Source organism: Aptenodytes patagonicus, chromosome 23 (genome assembly GCF_965638725.1).
Source record: "Aptenodytes patagonicus chromosome 23, bAptPat1.pri.cur, whole genome shotgun sequence".
Lineage (NCBI taxonomy): Eukaryota > Metazoa > Chordata > Aves > Sphenisciformes > Spheniscidae > Aptenodytes > Aptenodytes patagonicus.
In genome coordinates this window covers 4,327,443-4,350,908 of record NC_134971.1, presented here as the reverse complement: position 1 = coordinate 4,350,908, position 23,466 = coordinate 4,327,443, and the positions used below count along the sequence as shown (strand labels likewise).

General features: G+C 47.2%; 1 protein-coding gene across 2 annotated transcripts in view; it reads right to left on the bottom strand.

Annotated features, from left to right (window-relative positions):
* The window catches only part of UBASH3B (ubiquitin associated and SH3 domain containing B), a 72,309-nt gene extending 54,634 nt beyond the window's left edge, over positions 1-17,675 (bottom strand). The window contains exon 1 of one of the 2 annotated variants that reach the window (XM_076358387.1): positions 17,478-17,675. In XM_076358387.1, the coding sequence (XP_076214502.1) occupies positions 17,478-17,638 (161 nt within the window). In that variant the 5' untranslated portion in view covers positions 17,639-17,675. The remainder of the gene's footprint in view (positions 1-17,477) is intronic. The other variant, XM_076358388.1, reaches the window with a different exon arrangement.
* Between the last annotated feature and the right edge of the window lie 5,791 nt (positions 17,676-23,466).

Here is a 23,466-nt window from a genome sequence, read left to right as displayed (position 1 = left end):
ATTATGGAAATGGGTAAAAGTCAGAAGTGCTCCAGGGGCTGCCCTGGCCTTGGCAAGAAACCAGAAGACTATGACTTACAAAAAGTCACAGCAGTTTTAAAACTTGCAGAGTTCAGGGGGGAGAATTACTGTTTCTCTCCTTTGAATGTGTGATAAAGAGGAGGGGAGAGGAAGACACAAAAATCCTGTATTTCAACATTTCTTTCCACCTAAGGTGGGCCAGAGAAATCACCTTTCACCAGAGTATATTTCTGTAACCAGAGCTAAAACGAGAAATGGCCACTGGTGGCAGATTTACAGCTCCAGATTTCTGACCTTTGTTTCCTGCCCAGAGCAAGGACAGTTGTGTGCTGCGCTCTGTCCGATGCACTCCTGGGAGAGGGAAGGGATAGAAAGGAAGCCAGGGACTGTGTTTCTGGGACACGCTCAATGCTGCTTTGCTGTGAGCTGTCACATCATGGCAATACGAGATTCTGCAAAAGCGGAGACCCTGAGAAGGGAAGAAATATGCACAATAGCCCCGGCAAAAGCTGCCGGTGGAGCATGCCTGGAAAGCGTTAACACGACGGGGAGGAAAGGTTTGCCACGTGTTTACACTAATGCTGAACGACCTCTGCGGGGAGGGAAGGCGGTGAGGGATATGCTCTGCAGCTGGACGGGAGGTCACAATGGCTACGGCCCTCTCCGCATTTGCTCTTCTTGTTTCCCCAAATGTCGCTCGCAGAGGCAAACCTCTGCAAACGTGTCAGCTGGCACTGAAAGCCCGGTGGGACAAAAATGGCACAGAGCTGGATGCTCACAGTGACTCAGAAACCTCCTCAGAGTCAAACCCTCTAGTTACTTCAGTGCTTTCTGAAAACTTTAACCGGTATCGGTAAAGCACACTGCTCTCTGAAACCTGGAGGGTTGGGTTTCCTACTGCCATTTGCTTTATGCAGCCATTTTGAACACATGCAAAGTGGGGAGACGACTGCTGTTCTGACAGGCTGCCCGCTGTGCTTAGCTTGCACAGGGAGGGAGACAGCAAAATATTTCTCTACCTCAGTCCCTCCCATTCACCAAAATCAATGGGATGTAAACATGTGTTTAGGGTTTTCTTGAATGGGAACCTAAACGTCCTTCTCTGCATGTCTTAATAGATCCCATTCAGCCATCAGCATAGAAGATTCATTGTCACCAATTATTGCAAACATTTACCCGTTCTCTTCTCAGCCTGGTCTTCTGACCAGCTGAAGCCGTGCCAGTCTTGCTGGCCAGGCTAATCACATTTCCTGGCTGAAGCTAGTTTATAGATGACTTGGATATCACTAGCTCACAAGTGAGGGAGGAAAAATCAATGCTTACAACCTGATTCAAAGACTGCTGAATCCAAGGGAATGATTCCTCTTCAAGTCAGCATGCTCTGAATGAGGGTAGACAAAAGAAGGCTTTGATAGCAATTGATTTTTGAGGGAAAGGAGCTGCATCTTTTGCTCGGTTTGAAAATGAGTTGTTTAAAAGTAAAGGCAAAATCCATGCTGGCTTGGGGAAGGTGACTGTGGCTGTGCAGAGGTTGCGATGATGAGAGGCAGGCAGGCTCCAGTCTCAAATGAAGAGAATTGAGAGGGGCTGTGCTGGATACACAGAAGTACTCTATTGTGAGAACTGATAATGAGAATGAAGAACTTCCTTTGATTATTGCTTCTCATTTCCTATAATGCAATCTACATCTTTAAAGAAAGCTCTTCTCTTAGATGTTACAACCCCTTGCCTCCTCTGTGTGGTTAGAAGATCTTAAGCACTAGTATTGAAAAAGAAAGGTTAACCTGAATAAGGTAGAATATAAGCCTCTTTTTCTTCCAATTTATATGCCGCATTAATGCAATGTAACACCACAGGTATGAGTGGAGCGATTTCAGATGTACAGCAAAATCTGGCAGGCAGGAAAGTGCAGAACGGTGCATGGTAGCAGCCAAGACGGTGCTGAGAGAATTGCTGAGAATGAACAGGAGGTGATGGCTGAACCCGTCCTGGGTTGGTCCTGGCTTTCACATGAGGACCAGGGCAGGACTGTATCTGCCATTTCTTTTAAGAAAGATAGTTGGAAAGAAGATGGAATTGTTGCATGTCTAGATGCATAAATACTTTTGAAAATCTAGCCCCAAATCACCTTTGAAAATAGCTATTGAATTTGTAGATTATGTTAGACATGACATACCAGGTTGTATATGCAAATTGGGCTGGTAGTTTGGCTTTGGACAAATTACAGACTCCGTTTGTCAAAAGCAGGTGCTGATTCTGAATGCTTGCATTTCATTTGTGCAAGGATTTTCAAAGATGGTGAGCGTGATGCATCTGGGATTGGATGTGTGAGTGCTCACACATGCCTGTTTTTACATGTTTAAAACCGAAAAATTGAAAGCCGGTTTTGAAAACAGAAGCTTAATCCTTCTGTACTTGCACTTTCCATATCTGTGAAATGGGGATGGCGATAACACTTATCACCCTGCTGATGGCAAAGAAAGCTGCCGGAAATTTCTCTGCCTTACTTACACTGCAGTGGGCGGCAGAACATTCACAGTTATTGCAGGGCAATGTCTGTACTTGAAACCCTGTTCCTTTACGAGTAGCAGATCAGGGACACGGGCAACAGCATGGGCAGCGGGTACAGCAATAATTAAGAGCCAAATAATGGAATTGCACGTTTCAGCACAAACAGGATGCCCATATACATGTAAGAGAAAAAACCTTGATTAACACCCAAGAGGAAATGAAATTAGAGACGCTAATCCAGATAACCAAATCGAGCAGTTCTAATGTGGGATGGCAGTTAGCTAATGGTAACGACAACAGCAAAGGACTATCAGCAAAACTCCACCCTGTGCCACAGTATTTAAAAACAAAATTGTTTCAAAGGCCACAAGCTAGCCGTGCATTTACACGCCTGAGCAATCTCAATTAAAACCAATGGAACTATTCATGTTTGAACTGGAGCAACACGTTTGAATCCTTTGCCAGACTGGCACCTAAATTCATCCCGGTTTCCTCCTTGAACGTGGGGCCCGGCGGGGGAGCCTGTGGAAACCTGTGTGGTTCTTCAGAGCGCGCTGTTCAAAGGATGACGTTCCCGCTGCCTAGCGTGCTGCTGCAAAGCTCGACTTTGCCTTAAACTTCAAAAGCCGCAGGGATGTTTGTACACTACGCATACCTTAAACTACTCTTCGGCACTGGTAACAACTCTGCCCAGACCTTGCAGGGTGTAGATGGGATGCTGCTAGGATTCGCCGATTGTTTTTGCGCCGACCACTGATAACAATAACAAAAAAGCCGTAGTTTTCAGGAATTTTCATTCCAACCGAAAACTTGTCTCTGCTTTGACGCATACCTTGAAGCAAAGGGACAATTATCTAGTCACAACATTCAATCCCATTTGCATAATCTCATCTAAATTGTTCAACTGCTTCAAATGCTTTTGTGATTAGAAAGATACTCCACAAATAAACTGACTGCATGTTCCTGACACTCAAAACTAATGTGTTGCAAGTAAGGCAAAGATAAAGCAGCACGGAAAAAGGATTCCTTCCTTACCATTACTTACACCCAACCTATGAAACCACAAAATTTCATGTCTATTACTGAAATGAAAGTCACATCAAAGGTCCTGTAAGACTTGGGGATATGCTGCAGCAAAATTGAAATAATATTTAGTAGGTGGAAAGTTGAGCTAGATGCCTGGAACAGTATTTAATTGCCACATAAGAGTACACTTTTGTATTATTTATGGCCTGATGGCAAATCCAAATTACTGAGATCTAAACCCAGTACTGCAAGAGACTCTCTTTGTATCCTCAGGCAAATACCTTATAATGACTTCATGCTTGTTGGGAGGTGTGTAATTTGCAGAGACACTGAGCCATCAGTTAGCCAAGATTTTCCGAAGTGGTTGCTGACTTTAGGTAATCCATTTTGGACCTCTGAAAAGGGCTTGGTTTCCAGACACAGTAAAGCACTCAGGTTTCATAGTTTCTTTCGGTGAATCAACTCTCATTTGCAGGGAAAAACACCCAAAACCCAGCAATACAGCTTTCTCCCGTGTGCTGCTAAGTAATGTTTTTTTAGGGTTTTTTTGGCTTTTGGTGATCCGGAGGGGAATCATGCCCTTTTTGTGGTCCATATACAACAACCCCTGTGCCCCATCACTATCATAGCTCGGACCTTTATATTGCCAATCTTTAATGTATTTATCCTCCGAAACACCTGTGAGACAGGGAGTTACTATACTCCTCCCACCAATGGGCACCTGAAGCCAAAAGAAAGAAGCACCTTGCCCTTGAAGCTGGCTGCGGTGCAAGGAACCGAGGCAGATGTTTCTTCTTCTAAGCCAGCAGCCGGTCTGCTGGGTGGGCTGCTCCGCAGCGGCTCTCGCTGCGTCGCTCACTTGAGCTTCCTGTTAGATCTGACAAGGTTTTCCACTGACCTTTAGACGTCAGAAAGGATGATAAACAGACCCTGGTGACTATGTCCTCTCCACTGCCCCCCACTCCAACAGAAGTAAGAGAGGGTGTTAGGTGCTCAGCTTGGGTTGCGTGCTCTGGCATACACTGCCCTCGTCCCTTCCCGTATCTGCATAACCCCACTGGCCGCCCGGAAGGACTGAAATGACGTCGCTGCCATCCTTCTCCCCTAGAACAAGCTAGTGACAGCAAGTATGTAAAATTCTTAAGCTGTCATCCAGGGAAATCCTATGACACCTCAGCCAGCTCCTAGTCCTGTGGCTGGAAAGAGGCAGTGGCAGCAACAACAACGGGAGAACTTTATCTCCGCTTGCCACGCAGACTGGTGGAGCAGAGGTGGGGGGCGAATGGAGGGAGGAAAGATCATTAAGACATGGCAGTCCTGTCCCCATACTAAGGCATCTCTAAGCCCAAAGGATCCCAATCTGGCCTCAGGCTCTTGCAGCCCGTTTCTGCATCATCCTAAAAGATGTATTAATTTTTTCCTGCCTGTTGTCACATTTGAGCTGGGTGGCCTTGGCTCTACCCTTTTAAAGTTCACTTTGCAGCAGATGGGCCTATCTGAACACCAAGCGCAAGCAAAGAAATCAGCAGCTGGTCACAGGTGTTTCCTAGGAGAACGTGAGAAGGATCGCAGCAGGCTGCCCAGCGCCCTTGGTTAGGCTGACTCACACAAGAAGCCTGGCGAGACACGTTTCTTGGGCGCTCGAGTTGCTAAGACACAGCCGAGGCTGAAATCACGGGGCGATGCACTAGCAGAAGTTTCTGTGCGACGCACTTTCAGAGGAGTTAAAGGTTGTGCGAATGATGGCTGTCAAATGTTAGTAGGCATATGGGAATCAAACAAAACCCCAGTCACACCATGTACTTCTAACACGCCATTCTCTCCCTTAGAATCCCCAAGGGCTTACAGTCCTTTGATCCCAATGAGGATCAGCAGCTTTGGGGCAGGAACCGGCGGAAGTTGGAAAGATGCATTGACCCCCAAAGTCAGGGTCTTCATAGGGAGTTAATTCCTCTCTCAGAGGCGGCATCTGATGAGCTTCTTTGGGAAGCTGGATGATGAAATGGAGAATTCTTATAAAGGCTGACCTTCCCATTTGCAAGTAGAAATTTTTACCTTAGGGAGGAAAGAGGAAATACCACGCGGGAGTGGGTCATTCCCTCCCCCCCAAATTGCACTGTTTTTATCAAATCAAAGTGAGACTTAAAATACCCCCATACAGCTGGTTTCAGGTTGGTGTAAGTAAAGTCCCGGTTCTGCAACTCACCCCACACAGGAGGCCTCTTGTACACATCAAGGCTAACTCTGAGAAGAGAGGGGTTAAACAGCATAGAGGATGGATACTCGTGGAGCAGTGAACCTGTAATCGCTGCAATACTGGAAGGAAACAGCATCAGCTGTCCTGCGCCATCACAGCACAAGCTATCTGCCCGCTGTGGGGAGCGGGCACAATTCAGGTCTCTGTGGACCCATCCTGACTCATTCTCTCCCCATCCTGCTGCGCTTGGCTGACGTGTTTCAGACCCAAATAATCAGGGTACCTGGGGAGCCAGCTGCACCTGCGCTGCCTGGGAAAACATTATTATGTGCACCAGCTCTGGAAAGCGCTGTGAGGCCCCGGTGCTCCCCGAGCACACAGCAGCTGGGCAGCGAGAAGCTGTGCTGCGGCGCAGATCTGGATTCACTATTTATAAAAGGCTCTGCAGCCCCAACATTTAAATGCACCGTGAATAGGCGAGAAACACCTGACGTTTGTATTTTTCTCCCAGAGACTTTGGTACTGTGCTGGTTTTGGCTGGGGCAGAGTTAATTTTCTTCATGGTTGCTAGTATGGGGCTGTGTTTTGGATTTGTGCTGGAACAGTGTTGATAACACAGGGATGTTTTCGTTACTGCTGAGCAGTGCTGACACTGAGTCAAGGCCTTTTCTGCTCCTCACCCCACCCCGCCAGGAGCAGGCTGGGGGGGCACAAGAAGCTGGGAGGGGACACGGCTGGGTCAGCTGACCCCAACTGACCCAAGGGATGTTCCACACCATATGACGTCACGCTTGGTATATAAAGCTGGGGGAAGAAGGAGGAAAGGGGGGATGTTTGGAGCGGTGGCATTTGTCTTCCCAAGTCCCCGTTACGTGTGATGGAGCCCTGCTTTCCTGGGGATGGCTGAACACCTGCCTGCCGATGGGAAGCAGGGAATGAATGCCTTGTTTTGCTTTGCTTGCGTGCGCAGCTTTTGCTTTACCTATTAAACTGTCTTTATCTCAACCCACAAGTTTTCTCACTTTTACCCTTCCAATTCTCTCACATGTCCCACCGGGGGGGGGGTGAGCGAGTGGCTGGGTGGGGCTCAGTTGCCAGCTCGGGTTCAACCACGACAGGTACTGATTCTTATTTACACACAGGCTCTTTGCATTACCTGAATGGTGCAAAAAAACTATAAAGAAAGCTTTCGTAGCAATGAAAGTTGGGTTATTTGGTGTTGGGTTGACGGTTGGACTCGATGATCTTAGAGGTCTTTTCCAACCTTAATGATTCTATGATTCTATGATTTCTGGGTAAGATCCTCAGCTGGTGTGTATTAATATCGCTCCAACAAAGTAAATGGTGCTGGGCTGATTTACACTACCAGAGGCTCTGCCCTTTAGCACATGAATGCATTTACGATACAGCTACGCTATGGAGGGAGTTGAAGAGATTGTAAAGGGAATATAAATGTGTCTTGTAAGGTGCAGCTCTAAGTTACATTTATTCCAAGGCTTGTTTCCATTGCCCATGGACTAGTGTGAATATGAACCAGATCCAGTTCTTGTTCAGTTTGAGATTTCTTTGAACGGTGCCCGGGAGAACTGACTGCAACTTATCCATGGGTAATATATTGTGATTTGACACCTGCTAGGACTTGGCAGCAACTCTCAGAAAGAAATATTGATTGTGAAGAATAAATTCAATATAATAGTAGAACAAAGGAGCAGGACATCATTGACACCATTTACAGTCTGCAATTCTGGAGCGCCCTTTGTCTCGAGTGGATGGCAAATGTTAATTAAGGTGCCCTCTCTGGCATCAAGCGACTTGATGTATTGTCTCATTTTAAATTTTTCTGTCTGTAAAATGGGAATGATACTTATTTCAAAGTAGCTGTTCATAACAGTGCCATTCTCATGCAGCTGTGAATTTCACCCATCAATCTAACTCGCTGTAACTACGGGTAACGACTGGGAGTAAAGGATTTTGGAGGCAATGCTGGGATCACTGCCTGTCAGCAGGAGATGATACTGTCTGCTTCCTCATGTGGCCTCTCCCTATCCTCCTTTCTAGAGACATTTGCTCTTTCTGGCTCCTATTTAGATTGCCGGCTCCTGGAGCAGGGGTGACGTTTTCCTTTTCTGTTCGCACAGCCCCCAGCACAAGAAGATTGTGGTGCATAAATATCAGGCTTCTACTCACCGGTGCCATACAAGGGAAAAACGATACTAGTGTTTATGTCAGCACAAACTCGGGGCTTGAAATTTGCGTCGTGAAACCGATTCAATCGCTCTCAATAAAATGAGGAACAGCTTAGAAAAAAAACAGTACCACTTTATCTATTTCAGGTATTTCCAATGCCATTTAACACATCCCCCTTCATGCTCGGTAGAAACGTATCGAACATCTTGATCTCAGCCATTCAAGAGATGCATGTGCTCAAGGGCTTTGCTGAATCAGGCCATTAATGAGATCTGTGTCGTGTAAGAACTTGCTATATTTCATTAGGTAGAGGAGAAAGAAAATAGTCATTTTTACAAATCAGGAGATGAAAAATCTCTCTGAAACACACCCGCCTCTACACTGGCAATTATTTCACAGTCACCAACCATGAATGATTAATTCTGCACCATCATGAACTGCATAGCCTAGCTAATACTACATGAAAGGGAAAAAAGTGGCACTTGCCTTGCGTTTGATAATAGCAGGGGGGTGATGGGTGTGAGTGAAATGCAGTTAAAACCTCTTTCGATGTCAGGCTATGAAAGGCCAGGGTGTTTATCGGCATTACCTATCTTTGGGTATGCCTCCGCGTTTCTAGCACAGAAGACAGATATCTCAACGTTTACTCAGGGCTGCTGTTTGCTCAGCCACATGCATAACCTTTCGCTAGCATTTTCATGCTAATCTCCTGCTGACAGGGACTGGCCTGCAAGATATTCGTGCTGGCAATGACAGGAGACTTCAGTCCCAAGGACTTGAATTTGGTGTCTGGGGAAAGCAAAGGCATCAAACACATCTCCTGTCACTCACTGCAGGTTCCAGTTTATGATTGCTTGCTTTCTGTTTAAATTTTACGCTGCTGCTTGGTGGGTGCCAGAAACCACTCAGGTCCTGACAATACCTGTCAGGATATTGTCATATCTGCACATGCAACTCTGCTCTCTGTGCCTATCTTTATTCTTCTGCGAGTCCTTGTAAAAAAAAAAAAAAAAAAGGGAAGGCTGAGGCTTCCCAGGGAACGGAGGAGCGATGGCTCCTGCTCCCTAGGCGTGCGAGACATCTCTTAGCTGCATGCTGTGAGTTGTGGGTATTGCAGGAGTACCTTAAAAAAACGCCTTTTGCTGCTGGGACTTGTCAAAACTTCAGGAGAAATATTGGAAGAGTGGACTTGAAAGGGCAGCACCTGTGTCTTATGAACACAGACAAGAGGTACAAGATGTCTAGAACACTGTTTATGTAGGTTGTCAGCTGCTTTGTTGCGGTGATTTTAGCAATTTCCTCAACCCACCCTGTTATTTCTTGCTGTTGTTTTTTTCCCCTCCACTTTATGCTGCTCTCTAGATTCAGTCTTTGTGCACGACTGGGCAGCATAGGATATGGTGGGGACAGAATAATGCCAAGCAAAGCCAAGGCCTATTCTTTTCAGGTCTGTTTATATAGGGGGTGCGCCGCAGCGCACCCCATTGTAATGCACAAAGCCCGCAGCGAGTCTTGGTGATGGAATCCAAAATGCTGTCAGCTGCTAAACTACAGCTCTTTTGATGACTCTGCTTGTTGAGGATAATTAGACTGGTGCAGTACAGACACACACACACGGATGTCTCTATTCTTTCTGCAATTGCAGAGCACATGCTGTGAATCCACTATGAGCGTCAGTTAAAACCTAGGGCAACGTTTTTCAAGTGTGAGCGAGACTTGTGAGTCGAAGATTCACTTTCAAAGGTGACTTAGAAACGCAAGTCTCATCAGGAGCCAGCAGGGTCAGCACTTGACATTTAAAAGCACCAATTTTTTTTTTTTTTTTTTTTTAAACTTTTGCTCATGATCTTTCAAACAGCAGAATTCCCCCCTGACTTCTGTCAGTGTATTTATTCAGGAGGTCCTGAGGGCTGGCAGCACCCTTCGAGCATGGGCTCTTGCATAGCAAAGTGGCAGCAGTAATCTAGGGGTAAACTTCCAGAGGGCTTTATAAGGAAGTGCTGCAGAATTCTGCAGAAACGGGCCAACATGCTGCCACTGTCACCAAGCCTCCAAGGAGGAAGAATAATCAGCATTTTATGCAAACAAGGCTCCATTCAAATAGTCCATGCTGGATGTCTGAAATCATGCGTTTCTCCAGCAAGTCTTTGCCTTGAGAATCTCATCAGTAAATTTATACTGGCTCCTGACAGTAGTATCAGGTCTGTGAAGCGAGAGAGAAAAAGGGACAGAGAAGGAAAAGATAACACTGGTATCTGTATCACTTGAAACTGATACGTAGCTTGAAAGGGAATTGCAGACTAAGGATCTAGTTATTGACTGCTTGGGTTTTTTTGACACAGAAGGCACAAAATAATTTTTCAGGCTCTGTCAGTGACATGTGGGGTCTGGGTTGCACTTTCTGAAGCTCCTCTCCTTCCTAGTGTAGAGGGTAGGATCAAGTTCAGGACCTTTGCTCCAAGACAAAAAAATCATCAGAGAGACAGAAGCACAAGCAAATGTTTTCTTGTCACCATGTCATTTTAATACCAAAACAAAGTACTCGGGGACCAGGAAACTTTCTGACATCACTTACAGTGTTTGCCAAAGTTAGATAGCCCTGAAAAACACATCTCAGAAATCCAGGGATTGCTGTCTTCTGGCTGACTTGCCACTGAACCAGGAACTCACTACATATGGCGATGCTACTTAGACATTTAAATATGAGATCCCAATGAAGCACGGTGTGTGAAGGCACTATAAAGGTCGGGTTTTTTTTCTCCCCTGAACACGTGCAAGCTTGCTTTCTGGGCAGCTAGCACTTATGCAGCAAGTATTGCAGTGACTCACTGACCTTGGCTCCACTGCGAGCAATCTTTGTATAGGGATGCTCTGCCCTTAAATAATTTTCTCGATGTTTGTGGCAGAAGCATTTTCTTTGTTGATATCAGACCTGAATATCTGATTGTTCCACTTCTCCCAACTATCAGATATGATTAATGGCAGTTATGTATACAGTATCCTGAATCACTGAGGTAATATGGAGTGCTGCTGCTGCCATTATCATTTTAGAGTGTGATCTTATCACAGGAATGACTTCTTCAGCCGCTGATAAGAGAAGGTCTCTCTCCATTTGAAAATTTTATACAATGTCATGGAAAAAGATGTTCTACTTAGACCAGATATCTAAGTCTTGTTATTAAGCTAATAGACTGAAACTCTCTGGATTTAGGTGCCAGTGCCAGCCTAACTACAGATTTGACGTATATATCTAAGCTTCTCTGTGCCTCAGTTTCCAGGCTATACAGTGGAAATAAAGAGCCCTCTATGTTTTATCGCTTCAGATCTTTAAAATAAGGAACTGTCTGATAGAGATCTCCCCCACACCAACCACAATGGAGCCGCTGGCACGTAACAGTCTGAATACTGCAGTAATAATCTCTCAGTCCCCCAGCAGAAACCTGCAATAAAGCCAATGAAAAAAAATCCGTATGCAGAGGAGCCATGGGACTCAGTCCCAAATGTATGTTTGCTCAAGCCTTTCTCCAGTGCACCTTCCTGGCAGCTGCTAACTCAATTGCAGTATCCATGTTCCACTGCGCAGTGCAGACCTGTTGGATCCCTTCCAGCACAGATGTACAAAATTGTTCAGAGGCCTCCGTGCTGAACCTAGGAATTGCAATACGTGAACTAGACCACTTAATTGCTGAAACTGTTGCTCAAGTTACAATGCAGAATCTCATCTGTTAAACCCCGGCGTGGGCAAAGAGCTGCCTGCCCCACAACTTCTCACAAAAGCTTCGACGGGCACATGGAAAGGGAGGGTCACAGTAGGGGAAGCAGGTCTTGTCCAAGTGATCTGCCAAAGGGTGCACCTCCAGCAAGTTCTTCCTCTTTCACTATTTGTAGAGTGTAAACAGGTCACAAATATTTCCTACCAAGCTCCTACTTAAAAATGTCCATCGGCCTGATGGCTGATACGCAGTACTGGAAGTGGAAGTATTTTGGTTAGACGGTTTCTCTACTGCATGGTCCAGTGGCTCTATCCAAGCCTGAAACCCACTGTCTTGAATGATGGGCACAGAGCATTAAGGGAAGCTTTTGCCTAAGCCCTTGCAGCTACAACACCTGGATTTTCTATTCAGTGGCTGAAGATTTCCTCCAGTGCTGTTAACAAACTTGGAAATCCACATTCAACATACCCTTCTAAACTGCTGCTTCTAGAAACATTTCTATCCATCAACTTCTTCACTTGGGATGGGGTTTCCCTCCACACCCCAGGCCTACACAAGTCACTGTGAATCATGAAAACCCTTCTAAAGCTTGGGCTTAAGTGGGACTTATGGAATACCTACGTTTTGGGCTGATCCTTTGTAGTAGGATGAATTTCAGCCACGAGTATTTGCAGAAAACTAATACCCTGAAGGCAAGGCCATGAAGGAACAGAAACCACTTCATAATTGAAAGAGTATCTGCAGCACTTTTTTTCCATGCAGTATTTTCCCAAATCCAGCTCAAACCCTAGAGGAATGAGAGACTTCGCAGCCTTTCTGTGCTGAAATACTGCTATGTTGCTAAGTCTGTTACTAGGCAAAACATGTTTTAGCAGCCTAGAAAACATTTTCAAAACACAAGAGAAGATTTTACTGTTTGTAAACTGGATCTGAGCTTCTTTTCTTTGAGAATAATGAAACTCTTAATACTCCTAAATTCTCATAGTTAGTGAGAAAGCAAATCAAAATCAGACTGGCTTGGGTCTATTCAGGTCCAGGGGAAACGTGGTACAGCTTTGTGAATTAACTCCTCTTCATGCCCATGAACACACAGTTAAACCCAGGTGGTCTTTTGTGGGAGGGAGGGAGGGAGGGAGGGAGGAAGGAGGAAATGTGTAGCATAGGGGAAGTGAAGTTGATTCATGGTAAACTGTACAATATTCCTGTCTATCCCATTTTTATGAGGAGGAAGTGTTTGCAAGTATGTCTAGCGTCAGCAGATCCACCCAGGAGCACAGCGTTACACATCGAACCAATGTTATGGACCTGTCTGTAGAAGATGGTCCCCCTTTTTCAGGCTGAGATGATGGGAAGGAACATCCGTTTGGTTTTGGAAGGCTTTGCCACCTTGTATCAAGAAGAGCACTCATCTCTTAGGCTTATCACACAGAGCATGGCAACCAAAAAAAGCATGATGCCTCTAATTTAAGTGTTCTGTTCATGGACAGTGATTTACCCAGTTTGAGTAATGACAGGGGCCAGAGAATTATCTTCATTTTTCTAGGTCTGGATCTCTTCTGAAGCTGTACCTCAGGGCTATGGCTTGAATTCCGAGTTGTATGCAGAAATTCAAGTAACATTTTAAATTTTATATATTTATATATTCATGCACATATGCGCACCCAGAATTTAAACAAAGAAAGCAGGATTTTTTCTCATACTAGAATTTTAAGTTTTTGAGGATGTTTTGGAGGAGTTTAAATTCTGACATGAAACTTTTAAAACTGTGAATCACTGAACTCGCAGATTCTGGAGCCACACTGCTTTCTGCACCATGCAGGCTAGAGGGTTTCAACTGCTTATCCCTGTATTAGTTCCAATAATTTAAATTTGGTCAAAGGCCTTCTTCCATCCTGAAAGAAACTGCAGTCCATCACTAAATTTTCCTGTGTTTAGCATTTTACAGAGATACGTGTTACGCATAGATTTTTTGAATTGCTTGTACATGCATAATAGTTTTAAGTGATCCCCTGTGGTTTCAATGGCCTGTAAACTACATTGTGCTTCCCCTTCTATTTACTCTCAGGAAGATTATCCACACCTATGCAGGGATTATCACACAATAATGAGAGGTGCTGGCAGTCAGATTAGATCTGTGGGTGCAACCGCTGACAGTAGATCCATAATGAGATGAGGTACGGTATTTTGGGACAACTGGGAAATAATAGTTGTGCGAAATCTCTTTCTGGAGGAAGCCTGTTCTTGTGTATAGGGTCTTGAGAGACTCAGGATCTGGTTAGACTTTTGTGTGACCCCGAGTAAAATGCTTGTCTTGGTGCCCAAATTGCAAAATGGCAATCATAACATCACCTTTGCCCTCCTTCCTCCTTTAAATCAGAAACTACTTGGGATAGGGACAGCCTCCTCCTGGGTGGCTAGACAGTACATAATATAATGGGCTAATTGCAAAAAAAAAAAAAAAAAAAAAAAAAGATTGTGTGCTGACAAATAAACCCAAAATAGAACAGCTCTTCACGGTTAATAGTCCAAAGCGATGACATACTACAGTGTTTGAGCAATTGCCATCCACAGGTAAATGCATCCAAAGGTGGTTTGTACGTCACCGCATCACGGTGTAATTTAGAGTAGCCCAGCTGAATTCAAGCTGTTGCTGGGAAGGAGGAAAAGAGACAGACAGACGTCTGTCCCGGAGCACACGACAGAGCTGCTCTTCTACCTGTGCTGACAGGGGCTTTAGTGGGGGAGTGGGGAGAAACTCCGGGGTCTCGGTCTGTATTGTGGGACATTGACATCGGTGGAGCTCCGTTAATTTCAATACCTGCTCTCAATTTATCTTAGTTCAGAAAAGAAGGCTATGTCCTTCTTTGATGAACCCTTTATCCCCAGCCCCCCATAAACCACATGCAGGATGGACACATAAAGGCTTATTTAATAACGCCTCGATTTGAACAAAAGATCCATGGCAGTTTTGCACTCGATACCTGAAGCGTAAATGCCTATGACATCCTCTCTTGGTTTCAGCCTGGCTCATACAATTTTCTACCCTTAACTGAGCTAGTCTATACTAACCATCCAGTAATAGTTGGAAATCTTACTTAGTCTTTCACCTTTGATTATTTTAGCATACATAGGGTGGAAGTGGCTTGCCCAAAGTAACACGGAACCAGGAAAATAAAACGAACACAACAATCCTCAGCTCCTGTCAGCAGTGCAAGCCCAGGATCATCCTGGCCATCTGTGCTCTTACTACTGTTAAAAACTGTGAGCATGGAGAAGCATTATCAAATAATGATTTCTGTTTTGGAGAGACAAAAGCTGACCTGTCCATTGGTAGGGGTGTGAGGTACATGAAGTTACTCGAGCTGAATTAGAAGCTGAAAGTTAGGCAGTGTGAGTGCTCCCCAGGATCTCAGTACTGTCTCAATACCACATCTGAAAACAGCACTCTTGCGATCCCCAGGTAGCTCCCGTGTCTCCTACCCCGGCTTCAACAGCTCTCTGTCCCCTGCCCCAGTCAATCCCCCTGGCTCTAACAAGAAGCCGGGAGGCCACTGATGCCAACGGCAATGGCATTTTGTGACATGCCTGACAGACTCGTCTGACAACTTAGAGCTTTGTTTTGCATAAGCCATCCAAACAGATGGTCACCACTTCTAAGTATCAGCCTGGCTTGTATTTGTACGCAGGATCTACAGGCAGAGATCTGGAATCCCCCGTTTCGCTGAATTCTCCGTCTCCTGTTGTAACTATGGCTTTGGGGTAAAAAACAGGGGTGGGAGAGTTTTGGGAGAAGATTTAAAAGGGCTTTGCTCTAAGGCTACTTCTCAAGAACATCTTTGGGAGACAGGGTGTTTCTACCTCCTTGGCAACTCGGTAATCTCTTTCATTCACGCCTGCAGAGTAATATGCTGTGAGTTAAAAAGCAGCTTCTGGGAAGCAGTGACCTTTAGGGAATGTCTTTTTTGCCATGCGGTCCTATCTTTCACGCTTCTGAGCCTGTGTGCCGTTCCACGGTGTGCCCTCGGTGGCACTACTTAGTGGTTTGGTTTTATTTCCGTTTTGCTTCTTATCTGAATTTTAATGATGAATTATTTGTAGTATTTCCAGCAGGCTGGAACAGGGGCACTAATTGCTACTTCAGATCAGGAAAGTGGTCCCCCTCCCAGCAGACAGCTGAGTTGTCAGACAGGGTTATATAGCAGTATCTTGAATTTAGTATCAAGACAGTTTTACCCGTCTGGCTGGTTATATTTGCAGTAAGTACTCTTTGCACTTGGGGATATTTTACCCCTTTCTCTGGCTTGCTCTCTGTGTTTAACCTTCCCTACCTTGTATGATGAAGCTTTGGGTCCATTTTTGTCAGATGTTAGCGTTTTCTTGGGCGAGAATATGAACCATAGACATAGTCTCTCAGCTAACGGTTAGGTAAGACCAGGGCTGACTGTCAGCCTTGATGGCACTGTTGTACAGGTAATAACTAGTTTCGTTCATAGTATCAAGCTGCTTTTTCTCCAGCTACACTGAAAGATGCACATCTGTTTTTCCAAACGAGCAGAGCATGAAGTCACCAGTCTCCTACTATCTCCATTTGCAGGCATTGTATATAAATGCTGTACGTTGATTTCAATAGATAATTGTAGATCACTGACAGACATAAGGAGCGTAAGTAGGACAATGGAAAACACATTAGATTTTCTGTACGTGCTAGTGGATCCATCGCAATCTCATGAATCCATAGATGACGTGTCCTGAAAACTGCGTGTGTGTATCTCTGTATTTATAAAAAACTGCATAAAGACAGGCTGCAAAACCACCGAGTTCTGACTGGCATCAACAACAAAAGGAAAATTTAAGCAGATCAAGGAATCATCCAAATCCCCGCTGGTTCCATTTGCATCCTAAAGCGCACAGTCCCACTTCAGGAGTCGCTATGTTTAAAACTGGGAGAGTCATTATCGAGTTATCGTTAGGTCGCTGCCTAATTAATTTGAAGCATAAGCACAGGCAGAGAGATTACACCCGGGCATTCCTAAACTGGGCAAGAAAAACCTACCGCTTTGGACTACGGAAATTTTCCTCTATTGCTCCGTTCCTTTTTGGTTGACTTGCACGCGGATTAAAGACAATCTCCCGGGTGACCGAGTTAGCCAAAGCAATTGCGCCAAGGTCTCCTTATTTTCAAAGCGTAGGAACGAGGGGCTCTGGTTTCAACTGGGGGTGCAAAAAATCGCCTCCCCGCCGATCCCAAACTTTCCGGCGGTGCCTGCCGGGTTGCTCCGGGCAGCGCGGAGGCCCTTCGGCACCCCGGCTCCCGCGGGCGGCGGGGACGGGACGCGGCGCGCCCCGGGACGGCACCTGCCGCCCCCCCCCGGCACCTCGCCGCCTCCCTCGCCCGCCGGAGCCGGGGCAGCGCTCCCGCCTGGCCGCGGCGGCCGCCGGGGACGCTCGACACGGCGCATCCCTCGGCCCGCACCGCATCCCCGGCCGCGCCGGACCGCTCCGGCAGCGCACCCCCCCCACCCCCCCGCTGCCCCGGCCGCTCCGAGAAGGCATCCCCGGGCCGCTCCGGGAGCGCGTCCCCGCGCTGCCCAGGCCGCTGCCGGGAGCGCATCCCCGGGCCGCTCCGGGAGCGCGTCCCCCCCCGCTGCCCGGGGCGGGCCGGCATCCCCCGGCGGCCGGGGCTCCCTCCCGCAGGCTCCGCGCCGCGCCGCCCGCCTGTCGCGGTCTGGAGCAGCGAAGCAGAAAGGCGCCCGTCGCTTCTCGCCGCCGTAAAACGAAAGGGGGAAGAGCCGCGGGGAAAAAGGGGCCGTGCGGCGACTTACGCCCGGGCTTTGGGGAAGCCCATTGACAGCAGGATCTCCAGCGACGAGCCATGTTTGATGGTCCCCGCGCGGTGCTGCCGGTTCCGCCGGGGGATGACTTTGCCGTACAGCTCCTCTTTGGCAGCCATGGCGTGCGGTGCGGGCTGCCCGCGCTGGGCCATCACGCAGCCATCGCCGCCCGCGCAGGGCCATGCACACCCGCAGCGCCCAGCGCCCCGCCGGGGGCCGCGGCCGGGGCAGGGGCAGGGCCCTCCTCCGCCCCCAGCCCGGCCCGCCGCTCAGCGCGCCCACCCGCGGCCCCGGCCGCCGCCACACGTGCGCGCCCCGCGCAGCCCACGCCGCCACCGGCGACTTCTCCGCCGAGGATCCGCGGGCGGCGAGAAGAAGCCGCCCGCGCCGCGGCCCCGCGCAGCCCGCCCCCGCTCTTAAAGCCGCCTCCGGGCGGGCGGGTGCGGCCCCGGCGCGGAGCGGCATCCCCGGCCGGCGGCCCAGCCCCACGCGGTCCCCGGGGGGGGGGTGGGTGGGGGGGTCGGGGCGCCCACCCGCCGCGGGCGCTGCTCTGGGGCCGACCCGCGGGGGGAGGCGCCGAGTGAGGGGTGGGGGGATGCGCGGAGCGGGACCCCTGCGGGAGCAGATGGGAGAAGGAAGGGTTCCTTTGAGAAACAAAAGCACGTGCACAAACAATTATTCTGGGTTTTTTTTTCTTGGGTTTTTTTTTTGAGGAAAAGCTCTGCGCGAGATTGACCTAACTCTGCAGGAGGGAGAGCAGAGGGGAGGTAGGGTGCTCTGCAGCAGCACGCTTCAGGGGCTTCAGGGGCTCTGTCCGCCGCTCGGCGCGGCTTTGATGTGGTAGCACCGGTGGTTAAAGCCGATGTAGTTAGAGGAGGAAGAGCTGCGCTCCAAAATTTCCACCTCAGTCTTGTGTTCCTGCATCCTTCTCGGCCCCCTCCAGGCCGTCACTTGGAATACATGGCCCCGGAGCCTGTCAGTTCCAGGGCAGGGACTGCCCTTCCCAGTGTAAGGTCGGCTGTGACACACAGCTCTGCTCCTCTCCCCTGCTCCCCTCCCACGCAAAAGCTGCATGTTCCTACGGGCTGGGTGGGACAAATATTGCTGCTTTCTTTCTAGTTGTATTTCAGTTCAGACTTCAGTTTGGTATGTTTGGGGTGTAAACCAAGGGGTTTATATGTGGCAAGAGGCATCCTCCTTCGCCTTTGTCTTTCTTCTGGCGTCCCCCTCTTTCCCTCTCCATCACACACCCCACAGCCTCCCTGCTTTCCCCTTCGCTTTTAAAGACAAGCAGATGCCACTACCGATCTTCCCAGAGCAGGCCCAGCTCGCAGGGCTGTGGAGAACAGCATGAAATTACAACCCTGCAAATAAATAAAAACCATTAAGAGGCGTTTTTTAAAAGTACAATAGTTTATGTTGGGGAAGGAAAGCAACGTTGGCAATGACAAATCTATCACTACAGTTATTATTATTAGCATTAGGCAAAACAAACAGCCCGCTTCCATTTTGTTGTATCAACGAAGCCAGAGAAGGGAAAAACCCCCTCCCAACTATCTGCTCGTCCCCCTCCCGTGGCAGTTTATTTTCTGCCGCTTTATCCAAAGGCGTGATGAGGAACGGCCGCATGCTGCAGTCAGCACTCTCGTGCCACACTGGGGGCTGTGTTCCCACGGGGACAACAGGCCGGCAAGTCATCCTCGCACTGGCTGAACTAACAAGCGCCATGAAAATGAAAGCTCCAAAAGGACATTGGACAAAGCGCTACTTGTTCATTTCTTGAAGTCACTTTTAACTCCTTTGATGTTGCTGAGGCACCGATTCTTTCGTTTACCCCCACTCTTAATTGGCAAGAACTTCATTAAAGTCAGTGGGTGAAACCAAGAAGCGTTTAGTCATGGATTTCAGCCGTGTTAGACATTTTGCAACCGTGAAATCAGGATCAGGCACCCAATCTATTCCATTTTAACAGAGGGGGAGAGTTAAGGATTATTAATAACAGTATTTGGACTGAAACATATATTGCCAGAGCCCCCAGAAGTGTTCGTCACCAACGAACTCCTACCCAGCCACGCTAGGAGCACCACAAAGGTAACAGCTAGTTCTGGACCTGTGAAAGGGGAAGATGAAAATCCCGAATTCAGACTGACCCCACCCTCCCACACCTCCCAAACACGCACTGCTGGCAATTCCCAGGAGAATCTGATCAATGTGCAGGGATTTGCAGCCAACAGAAATCTGTGAGGATTGTTGTGTTTTGATTTAACTCGATACGCTTCACTCATGCATGGTTTTTTGCTCCAGCTGTATTACTCAATCAGGAAATAACAATAAAAAAGTAATTTGCTATGGAAGTAGCTTCCAGGGACTTTGCCCGGATGAGAATCTCTTTCCTCTAGCTGTGACAGATTCACATGATCAATTAAAAAAAAAAAAATCCACATTATAGAAGTTATAATATTGAAGTTTTGTTGGTTGGATGAATTGCTGCAACTAACTCCACTGGAAGCATCGAAGATGTTACAACAAACAAGAGGGAACAGCAATGGGATGTTTACACATCTGGGCTAGCTGAGTGTATAATTCGTAGTCCATCAGTGAAGCTGGCTGCATACTGGCTTGCAATGATTTTTCAAGCCTGCTAAGAGAAACGCCTCATGTCCTTGTAACTTTAGTGAGTGCCTCTGCATTTGATCCGGCTGTGCTTTTTTACACTAAAATCCTTTCATTGGGAAGCAGTCCTTCCCCCCCCCCAACATTAAGTATGTGCCCTGAAATAATGCTTCCTCCCACCTTTTTTTTTTATTGAAAGCTGAAAATGAAAGCTTAGTGATCAAATAGGAAAAGGAAAGAAAATAAAAGTAGAAAGCAATTTTTTAAAAAAGCAAACACCCAGAAAATTGGGTTTCAGTCCCCCAAAGTAACAATAATTTTAGTGAAAAAATTGAAATATATGAAAGGATTGTGCCTGTATGAAACCTGTGATATGCAGTTTATTTAAAAATGCTGTCAGATTTTCACATAAAACCTTTCTCGTTTTTTTTTCACACGGCCTTCCCTCTGCTGGCCTGATCCTAGAACTTTACATGTGTGCTTAACTTATTCCTGCTAATCATTTTCCTGACTTCAGTGCAGCAGCTTCCGGGTGCACGAAGCCAGGCAAGCGTGCGAGTTCCTGCAGCAACAGGCTTGTGTGTGTCCTCTGTGCTCTTCTACCGTTTTCCTGAGTGAAACTCAAATATTATCCCTTTACCTACAGGAAAATGCGTTCTTAGGGGATTATTTATATCACTTCCTTCAATGCAACACAGAATTAATTGGGGGGGGGGGGGAGTGTTTAAAAATGCCACACTGGACAGCAAGTGGGAGCGTTGCTATATACTTCAATAGGAAGAGGTCAGGCTCCTAAGGAATTTGAGCCAAATTTAGCCATCTTTCCAGCCTGATGCTGCCTCCTCGCATTCGCATGCAAAGGGTTTACTCTCTAACAATGGAAATATTCTGAAATAAACAGCACAACAGCAGGAAACGGAGCAGGGGTTTTGCTTTCCTCCTTCCTAACTTCCCTCCCTTAAAAAAGGGGTCAGATGCTTTCAGAAAGTCCTTGTTCAAGACTCTTGTTTTTGAATTATTACCAACTGAATTGCGTTGTTGCCCCGGGGGTGAGGGAGGGACAGGGACAGGGACAGGATGTGGGGCTCCTCCTGGGCCAGCACCTCCTTTGTAGGAGCAGCGAGGAGAAGACTGTCCCTCCTCCCTCCTGCTCCCAGAGAAGAGAAAGAGAAAAGACATCTGCCATAAGGCAAACGTTGAGTAAAAGCTGAACAATGAAGGACACAGCAAGATCGCTGTTTCCTAGACTTTGAGCCTGATCTTGCAATGATTTGCATGCTTAAGCCATTTTACACATATTCCACATGGCAACTTCAGGCCCATCGGCAGCTGGGGGGGAAGGAGGGCTGCATACAGCCTTCCCCCTTATCTTGCTTTGGCAAGTCCGTCCTTTGATTATTTGCCTGCATGTTGAAGTGGTGTCAACTCGCCTTTGAGGCTGAGCATCCGAACGCGCTAAATAATTAAAAATAAAATCGAGTCCACCCTCAGCACTTTTTCCCCCCCCTTTTTTTTTTTGTCTCCCAAGTTTCCAAATGTCAAGAAACGGTGATTTATCACTGAGAAAAATGAACAGCTGCCTCACACTTGATTCAAAACAGCATGAAAATTGAGTCAAAATTATTAGTCTGAGTTTTTACAAAGCTAAGACCAAAGAAACTTCAGCCAACTTCAGCCCATTTCCTATGTAGTTGGTAATTGCTCTGGGGGCAGTGTTTTGTGACTGCTTGAGCTTTGTGTTATAACACCCATCTGAGCATGTTTGGAACAACTGCTGAGCCTTGGTGAAAGTGGAAGAACAGCATTCCTGAGAGCAGCTTAGTCTTCAAGCCTCAAACACCTTTGTCCAGATATTTCACCTGTTTGGGCTTCGATAATTGAGCTGGAATGAGCATGCGTTTGTGGCTCTGTCCCACAGGGATAGTTTCCTTCCTTTGCTAAGCATCCATCTGCCTAGGTACTTACATGAGCCTCCTCTTCTCTCATCACTGCAATATTTGAGTCCCTCCAGAGTATTTAAAAATAGAAAGAGCAGCTGGTTTATAGGAGAACAGGATTCTGTATTTTGTCCAGAAGGCTGTGAAAGGACTTTCTCACCCTTCACCCAAACCTCTGCCATGAGATTTGGGCTCTGGGAGGATTCATTAGGGCTGCAGAGCACTCCTTAAGGACCAGGGATTTTTTATCCATCTCCAGCTTTTATTGCCTGGAGGCTGTAACTCCAAACTCTGCTGCAGACGTGGAGGTGTGGGGGTGGATTCGGGTCCAGGGCTGGTCACGGCACTATTGGCTTCATTAGAGAGCAGCTGGGGCTTGGGCCTGGAGGATCCAAGCTGGCCACAGGCGCAGGAGAATGTGCTTTTCTTAGCTTGGATTTCCTTCAAATTTGGTGTGTATTTTCCTCATTACAGACAGAATCCACTTTAATTTCATCATAATCCCTTCACTTGTGCATAGAGCTGTGGGGTCGAGCAGGACCGTCAGGTATGAGCCAAAAGAAGTGTCCTTCAGAGATTGCGCTTTGAGAGTAGGGAGCAGGAGATGACATCTCGTGCAGCTTGCCTAACTTGCAATCCCAGTTCTCAGTGCAAAAGAAGAATAAAATAACATACGCATTTTAAAATGCTTTGAGCTATTTTTGGTTAGAAGGCAACAGGGGATTCTGTGTGAGGAAGGACTCCTGGCTGTCTTGCTGGATGCGCATAGGAAATGATTTACTGTGCCAACTCTTCTCTGGAGCCCGCTTCTCTCAGTTCGGTGGCCCCATGGAGTGAGGGTACTCGGGGTACGTGAGAGCAAAATTTGCCTGCCGGGAGGGATGGCAGCTTCATTTGGCAGTCTTAGCAGAATGGCCTTTCATGGGTCATTACAAAACGAACAAACCACAGACGTAGCAGTAGTGAGTAGCTGAGGCTTTGCAAAGACGGACTTTACCCTCTCTTAACCTGTGCAGTACCTAGTTCTTCCATTTATACGGCAAATAGTTGCATGCAGCAAATCTTCCTTTTAATTTCTCCTTGCAGACTTGCTTGCTGCACCAGCGCAGCTGACCGGGGGAAGTGCACGTACAGTGTGCTGTGAAAAGCGCTTGCAGCCTCTGTTCAGTAACATAGGTGGGATTTTCAAAGGGAACTAAAGCCACCGGTAAATTAGCGTATCGGTATGAAATCCACTTACGCTGAGCTTGAGAAGCACGGTTAGCTGGTTCCTGCCATGGTCTGCTCTCTGCAATCCTGGTCTCTGTTAGTGGAAGAACAGTTGCGCAAACAAAAGATTAACAGGCTCCCTACTTCTAGCCCATGTGCAAGAAACATCTTGAGCATTGGCTATCTTATCTATTGGATTTCATGTCTGTTTCTGCTACACT